This window comes from Dendroctonus ponderosae, unplaced genomic scaffold (genome assembly GCF_020466585.1).
Source record: "Dendroctonus ponderosae isolate FM_Combo_2020 unplaced genomic scaffold, Dpon_F_20191213v2 Dpon_F_20191213_5, whole genome shotgun sequence".
In the NCBI taxonomy this organism is placed as follows: domain Eukaryota; kingdom Metazoa; phylum Arthropoda; class Insecta; order Coleoptera; family Curculionidae; genus Dendroctonus; species Dendroctonus ponderosae.
In genome coordinates this window covers 7,471,414-7,479,818 of record NW_026018715.1, presented here as the reverse complement: position 1 = coordinate 7,479,818, position 8,405 = coordinate 7,471,414, and the positions used below count along the sequence as shown (strand labels likewise).

Below are 8,405 nucleotides of genomic sequence, written 5' to 3'. Positions count from 1 at the left end.
ATATGTCATGGCAGTATATACTGTAGAGCAAAGGTGAGAACGGGGATCCTTGAGGGAGCCCTTGTTCAGGGGAAAAAGAAAAGGAGAGTGTATTGTCAATTCGAACTTGCAGTTGTCTGTTTTCTAGTAAGTTCTTTATGGTGTGTAGTAGATATGGTGGTGTGTGGAGTTTGTATAGTTTGTATAGTATGCCCCTATGTCAAACACTATCAAAAACCTTGTTGATGTCCATGAGTAGTATAAGTCCTGAATAATCAACATAAAAACGTTTGTTCGACTGAATGAAACTAAAGTTCACGAAAAGTGAAAACAATTACGATTAAGAATACTCATAAAAATATATTTACCATTACCTTTCGTTTAGCTGGATTGCTCATTTCGGTTCTCGTACTCTGAAATCCAAAGATACTCAATGTTTTCTCTACGGTTCCAACAAGATGGTCGCTATTGCAGAACATCGAATGTTCCCTGGTTAGCCTTGGATCCAAAAATGACACTACGTTGTTCGAGATCGGCTCTACAGATGAGAGGATCACTGATTTGCCAAACTCCTGTTTCATCTGCGAAGCTCTTTCCTTCAATTCTGCATCTGATTCCATCGCGTACGACGGACTATCGCCCTCAGCACCACTGTATGCTATTTCCACAGATCCTTCCTGACTACTCCTTGGCGTATCTATGCTCTATAAAAGAAGCTCAAATTAGTCAAGATAAATCTAATAATAGATTCAGAAGCCTATAACGTCAGTCATGATACAAATGAAAACCATTCGTATGCGAAATAAATATCGACTAGTCGCCGAACTCACCTAGCTAAATCGATTTAGCATAAAGTTGACTCCTCAAGTGGAAGGATATTCGACTGGACGCCTGAAATTCGTCTTACTGATATCCCATTCTGATCGGAATTGTTTTGATTCGTCAGAAGGCTTTAAATGTCACTCGGAATCTTCGGTTTTAAGTTCCATCTTGCTTGGTAAGGCTACTATTTGATTACTCAATTCGTATATTAATAGTGTTCCTACCCTACATTTACCACTACCTAAACTACAGCCTCCTAGAGGTAAGGGTTAGACTGATCAAATTGTAAATCGTATTAGAAAATAGTAAATCATTAGATCGGAATTTTGTCGCAAAATTTTATTGAATGAAGCCGAAAAACTTTCCTGAAGCTATTCCCGATTACGCTTTTCACACGTTGAGAATTCAGCAACCAGTTCAGGAAACAGCGTTACTTTGAACCGTTACGGAAGTCAATGTATATCACAATTTACTTCTCAGGCGTAAACTGATACCGCATGGTTACAGAAATGTAGCCTTCTACAGGGTTTCTGTATCAACTATATATCGTGACGAAATCAGAAGTTACAAGATAAACCAAAGAGCGACATGGTCTTGACAAGATTGTCGAGAGGTTTCGAAGTTATCATCAATAGAAAGGCCTCCCCGGAAATTGTGTTGTTCGATTCCCTATTACCTTCCTCATATATCCATCGGACTTTCAGGTCAATATCGTCTATCGACGTATAAAATACACTTCATCTTCGAATCATCAAATACGTCTTGAAATAATACATGGTTGTTAGGTAATGTGGCAAACATTCGATTTATTTTAAAAGGGAGACTAGGTTGCGAGTCTAAAACAATACGTTGATCAATTATTGCCCAAACATAAATTTGGTTGCAAAGAGAACGAACCTTGATAAAAACGCTAAGGTAAAAGCCCACAACGCCCTGTCCAAATTTGCTTTGCGTACGTAATTCAACCGAAAAACGAACCGAGAAAGTGCTCGACCACTTTCAGGCTTAAATCATTTTCACTTGTATCATGACTCTCAACACAGATTGGCGTCTCACTTACTTTGGGTGGACCTGTGCTGGTTGGGGTAGTTGGGGGTGAATTATCATTCGACAGTGATTCTCTGGGTAACTTTCGCTTTTTTGGTGGGGCCACTGCCTCGCTTATTGTTGGTGAATCTAAAAACATTAACGCAAATATTGCATAAGGCTTTCAAAACATACAGCTTACAAACACTTGCAAACAGCTAAACTAAGATATTTGCTTATGAGTAATGGGATTTAAGAGAATATTCCATGAAATATAAATTTTTAAATGTAATTAACCAGACGCCGAGCATACTTAATCCAAAATATACCCAAACTTGGGGCATACACCTTACCTTAGGGTATAAAAAACTGTTTTTAGTTAACTATTAAAACTAATTAAACGCATTGATTGTTTGATTTCAAAATTTACAATAGATGCATCGATCGTTGATCCAATGCACAACTTGCACTGTGGACTCATCCAAAGAAGGATCATCTATGTTAAAAGGTTAGCAAGCGGCTATTTAATAGAGATGGTGAGTATTCAACGCGACCGTTTAACTAACAGCCATCATCCGACCCACGCATAGTTTTTGTTTTAAGAATATATTATTTCTAGTTTACCAATGTTAAATACCATATTTTTTGTAAATCATTATTCAATCATCAAGTTTTATGTAATGAAGTGTATATGTAATTAGGTAAATAATGCCCAATACTTTCAGGGTAGAGAGTACTCAAGATAAAATCATTATTTCTCATCGCTATTCATACCATCACCATCATCATTGAGCAATTTGAATGAAAAACCAAAAACTAACTAATGGAAGTTTATAACGTAGAAAGTATTTTGAAACCTATTGCCCAAGTTACAGAAAAATTTCAGTTTACCACACCTCTTATTTAATTATAATACCTGGTCGTCCTATTGGACCGTCAGAAGAATGATCCTCACTGATAGCCTGTCGCAACCAACGTTTTTTTGCGTTTCCACCGCGCTGGGAAGGAGAGTCACCAAATGCAGACAAGTGTTTGTTTGAATTCGTCGACTCATCAACCATCTGATTCAATTGCGGAAACAAAGAGGCAGGAGATATCGAACTAGCAGCTTGAATAGTGTCGGGTGTTTTATTCAGCCACTCGTTCATTAATCTAAAATAAAAAATTGAGGAATATTATTATCTAACAAGGAAACCTATCAGAATATAAAGGAAAACTAGACAACAAACAATGTTGAAACTTACCCTTTCTTAGTTTTGGGAAATTTAAATCCTGATTCTAGCGGTTCGACAGCAGCTTGAACCAGTAAACAGGCGGATGATAGATGCGGTGTTTCAGGAGACGAATGAGCCGAGTTCGAGTTCGAGTCGTGATCTGCGGTGGAAAACTTTTTATTGCCGGATTCCCCGTTAGACAACGACAAGAGTACTCCGGCTGCTTTGGTTTTGCTATTTTCCTCTTTCTCAGATTGTCTGTTCGAATGTAAGCTGTCAGTTGGGGAGAGAAGATTTTCATCTCCTGATGTCATGTACGAATCGGTGGAATTTAATCGACTTCGTCTGGACTGTGCATTCGTACTCGTAGTTCGAGCTCTACCTCTACGTCGTCTCCTCTTCATTTTGGGCTCCGTTTTTTCTTCTTCTTTTGGTGTGGGGCCTGGTTCAGATTCTCGTCTGTTAGCCTGTTTGGCTTGATGTTCCTGCTTCTTCTGGTCGGCTTTTTCCATCTGTTCTATAGCGCGCAAAATGGCTTCAAGTTTCCGTTCCTCGCGGCTCAATTTTTTCGACGATGATTTTGAAGGTTTCTCTTTGATCTCGACTTCCTTACCGGCGTCTTTCTCCTCTTTATCACTCTTTTGGTGAGATGATCTCCTCGTTGAAATAGGCGTAGTGGGGGGACTTTTAATTTTTTCTTCTTTGATGGGTTTTTCATTGTCTATTTCAACCACTTTTGTCGGCTGAGGAGATGGAGACCGACATTTCTCCTCACATTCTGGCTCTTCATTTTTAATTTCAATTGTTTCACTGGTTATCTGATCTACAGAAACCGGCAAAAGTGGTTCTTCTTTCATTTCTACTTTAATTTCCACCTGCTCAGCAACTTGACATTTTTCTTCACAATTGTTGATTGACTCTTTTGACTCCTCCACTGCAGGTTCTGGCAGCTCGTCAATATCCTCTTTTTTTTGTTTTTCTTCTTCTTCTAGAACCGGTTGTTGCGGGGGAATTGCTAATAAATAATTGTTGACTTAATATCTTGTTGAAATAATAATGATTAACAATAAAGTAGCTAATAGTTGAAATAATAATTAAAGTAAAGTGCAGCAACAATTAAGTCTCAAAAATCATGCAAGAGTTCTGAGAGACAGTTTCTTTAAATGATATATCATAATTTGGTGGTATTTGAAGCCAGAATTTATACGGAATTTCGATAAAAATTCCTCAATGGTACTTTATTATAGCAAATTAGACTTACGAGGTTCCTCTGCAGGTGATGGTGGTTGTTCCTTCAAGGGCGATTTTAAACTAAACGCTGGTCCACTGGAGGACATCGTACGTCTCCCTCTTCGCTTTCTAGCCTCAGAAGCGTCTCCATTCTTTTTAATTGTGGTTTTATTTACTGCGCACTCATCCGGTCGACCACAAGCACAAGCGATGTGAGTGGTGCCAACCGAAGCAAGGTCATGAGATTCATGTTTGATAGTTAACTCGCAGTTTTTCTCCACTGACGCTATGCATACTATGTACAAATGTAGCACGCCTTTTTCGATGCAATGCCGCAACTCTGCATTGGGCCTGCATGATCGTCTAATAAACCTAAAATATTAAATTTCTTATTCGGCACTTATTAAATTAATTACAAATTACGTACCTGGCACTGTTCCCATACGTCCTTGTATCCACGCAAACCTCTGTGTTATCTTTGTGTAGCCGATAGAAGAAGAGAAAAGGCCCAGGTTTCTGCGTATGCTGTCGCGTGGTTAACGATCCACCAGAATTGCGATGTTGAGTCGACAGCATGTATTTGCCACGTAGCTCTATGACCGGTGTATTTGGAGATAGCTGAGCAGTACTCACCAAGTATTTAATTTCAGTAAGTGGTTGAGTGTGGATGCGGCATTTACACACTGTCGAATCATAGGTGACTCTCGAATCCAGATGTGAGCCATTCACTCTTATACTTGATATGCGAGCTCTCAATTCGGGTGAGTAATGATTGGTAACAGCCTCTTCATAGTTTTCGATCCACAACCGCAATTGAGGCATTTGGCTTGACCCGGTGTCCTGGTTCTCATCGTCACTATGCGACTGTTGCGCCGGCTGTTTAATCGGCTGCTTGACTTTCCTCTTGATAATTTTCTTTTCCTTTCTTTTCTGACGCCTCTGAAGCGGTTCCTTTCCATCTTTTTTATTAATTTTCAAACTCTCCAACTTCCTCCGTCCCAATGCTGATAACGCTCTATTTTTGGGCGCCATGTTACTACGAACCGCCTGTTCTCCATCTGAAGAATCTGAATCGCTCATATGTTCCTTATTTCTCAAGGTTTCTTTCAGTTTGGCTTCCTTCCGTAATTTTGGTTCCATCAACTGCCTCTCGCGAATCCACTGCTGTTGAATCATGCGGGCTTTTTGCCGGTCCACTGGCTTAGATGGATCGCACAGTTCACACAGATATTCGTCAGGAATTTGTCGATTTTTAAGAACACATTGGACATGTTGCCACACTTTGCATTTATCGCATTCTACCATGTAACCATCATCGTGAAGAAAGCCACTGCAAAAACAAACATGTTTAATATTTCACCCTGTTTTCAATGCTTCAATTTTCAATAAAATGTATTGCTACACAGAAAAACACAATTATTTAGTCTACTTACCATATACATCTAGTCACATAATCGCCATAATGATCTTCATTTCTCACATCTTCTACTTCTGGAGCAGTATCAGTTTCTTCGCCTTCTGTATCATGTTTCCTATCTGAATTATCCGATACATCAGAAGCGGCGTCGTCGTCCCTAGGCACGTGAGCAGTTAGAAGTGCGGAACTGTTGTTGCTAGTAGATAAAGAAACGCTCAACTGGCTAGGAACTGGTAATGCATTTGGGGAAGTGACAATGCGTCTTTTACTCGGAACGCCGGAGTACATGCTCGGGGAAGGAATACCGTTAACTTGAGCTTGGGCGATTACGGTTGGAGCAGGTCTTGGTGGCGAATCTGGTGGTAAAGTAGCATTGTAGTTGTGATCGAGCATAACAGCGTGGCATATTAACGACAATGTATCCAAGCCACTTTTTTTGGTAGAATCAATGTTTATTGTAGCCTGCATTTGTTTGTCAGGACAATTAAACGCGTTGTCATACCTAGCAGGTAATATTTCATATCGATTACTCGGAGGAGGAGTACTCGGTTTGCTAAGAGTTTCAATTATCTGAGCAGTTAAAACTTGATTGAACGTGAGTTGTTTTTCAGTCATCGGAGTCTGCGTATTATTGTAGGTAGAAGAGGTCCTCAATTTGGGATGAATTTGCTGCTTCGCCTTCTGGGCTTGAACAGCATGCTTGCCGATATAATTTGGTTTTGTTGGTAATTTTTGTGGCCTTTGTGGTGGAATGGTTCTCAATCCAGATCCAGTTCGTTGAATGTGCCCAGGAATATTTTTAAGTTGTGGAGGTAAAGTTTTTATACCTTGTGGAGGTTTTGGCAAATATATGTTCGGCGGTAAACTCTTTACAGGTCCCTTGTGCATAGGGGCTGACAGCGGATGACACAGCTTTCCTGACTTTTCTGTTGGAGATTTTAACGTCGGATTTATAATTGGAGTTAATACATTGTTAGATGATTTCTGAATGTACTTGATTGGACCACTATTTACAGAAACAAACTTCTGTCTTGCTGCAACATTATACTTCGGCTGAGCTAAATTGGCATTTTTATTTAGCATAACATTCTGTGGTGATGATGTTGCTATTTGAACGTTGCCCAAGATTTTCATTTTATTTCTTTGCCCATTAGCAGGCGCTGACTTAGCAACCGTCGGAATATTGCTAAGTATCTGAAATCAACAAGAATGCAAAATTAAAATTTTACTTATTGAGAGTAATAATACATACGTTTCCTGAAGTAAAATTTGGAGCTGTCAAAAACTTGTGGCTTTGAGAAGAGCTGTCTGGAACAGTGGAATCTGGACATGTGTTTTTAACAAATACATTATGTCCTCTGTTCTCAATTACAGTTGAAGATACAATAGGAATAGCGTTCGGCACAGGGCTGATCTCCAATTGTGGTTTTTCGGGCAAGGCTTGCTGAGTGCTTATGGCCTTTACAACGGTGACAGGACTTGCTAAAGAGCCGCAGTTCAATACAGTTATAGTTGGAGGCTTTCCTAGCGTGTTTGTGACATTTAAAGGAGCTGTAGTGTTTACTAGTGTGTACTGAGGAGTACTAGATACCACAGAGGTAACACACAAACTTTTAACTACTGTTAGAGGTCCAGTTGAATTAAGAACAGTAATTAATGGACTGCTAACAACTTTTTGCAACACCTGGTTACTATTTGGAGCTCCATGTTGCTGAGTAGTGACTACCAGTTTCGCTATATTTTTACCAACCAGCTGATCTGGCTTCAATTCGTTGGTGCTGTTATTATCAACACACACACCAATTGTGCTAGAATTCTGGACGGTGGATGCAGATACCACTACTTCAGAAATGTTACAACTAGTAGACAGGGGCGATACCACTGGCTGGATAAGCGCAGTAGTACTAGTTTCCACGCAAACACTCATGTCGTTGGCAGGTCCCGAACAAACATGATTCGCTGTTATATTATTTGAATTGTTTGAGGGTGGCCCACCACCGCCCTTTTCTTCTGATGGGGACTCCAGATCAATGGTAATATCTGAAACAATATGATTAATATAATCATAACGACAAAAGTTAATAGTTAGTGGAAATTATAAATACCTTCATGCAGTAATAAGGGTAATTCTTATTTTAATACTGTATTAGCTTTATTTCTTTAACGAAATGAGAGTTATTGAGATATTCAGTTCACTACTTTCCATATTAAAAGGGTCTAACCTAACTTTACAGAATACACTTTACGCATATACTTTTACATGTACTTGTAAAAGTATATGATTTACGCTGTTCTCTTGATATGTTTACCTTTTTACTGGATATTGGATTCTGTTTGGACATTTCGGCTGAACTGTTACAATGAAAGAACGTGGAGAAATAGAAACTAGGTTATGTACACAGTGAAATAACATGTATGCGAACGGCAGGAAGATATTTTTGACCGTTCCTGGCTGATTGCGCTTGCGCGTGTCTCTGCCGCGTTGCCGGTTTGATGTTTCCATTGCGAACGAAATTATAACCTTAGAAAAACGGATTCTTGTGAATTTTAGCTCGTTTTTAGTTCAGTGGCTGTTGCTGAAATTCATGCTAATTCCATCGTTAGTGATTTACGCAATTAGCTCCTTTGAATATAAAACTAAGTTACTTTTATATTCAAAGCTATTCGAGCAAGGCCAGGCGGTTAAAAACCAAATATGTGCATAGCGGCAACATGGT

At 39.3% G+C, this 8,405-nt stretch overlaps 1 protein-coding gene across 5 annotated transcripts in view; it reads right to left on the bottom strand.

Moving 5' to 3' along the window:
• Positions 1-8,405, bottom strand: part of LOC109539550 (inactive histone-lysine N-methyltransferase 2E) — a 19,575-nt gene that overhangs the window by 4,114 nt on the left and 7,056 nt on the right. For 2 of the 5 annotated variants that reach the window (XM_019907350.2, XM_019907351.2), the window contains 8 exons: positions 6,941-7,728; positions 5,705-6,882; positions 4,699-5,601; positions 4,303-4,643; positions 3,072-4,056; positions 2,744-2,979; positions 1,862-1,977; positions 354-683 (listed from right to left, as the gene is read on the bottom strand). In XM_019907350.2, the coding sequence (XP_019762909.2) occupies positions 354-683; positions 1,862-1,977; positions 2,744-2,979; positions 3,072-4,056; positions 4,303-4,643; positions 4,699-5,601; positions 5,705-6,882; positions 6,941-7,728 (4,877 nt within the window). Of the gene's footprint in view, positions 1-353; positions 684-992; positions 1,806-1,861; positions 1,978-2,743; positions 2,980-3,071; positions 4,057-4,302; positions 4,644-4,698; positions 5,602-5,704; positions 6,883-6,940; positions 7,729-7,997; positions 8,093-8,405 lie in introns of those variants that run through there. The other 3 variants (XM_048666931.1, XM_048666933.1, XM_048666932.1) reach the window with 3 other exon arrangements.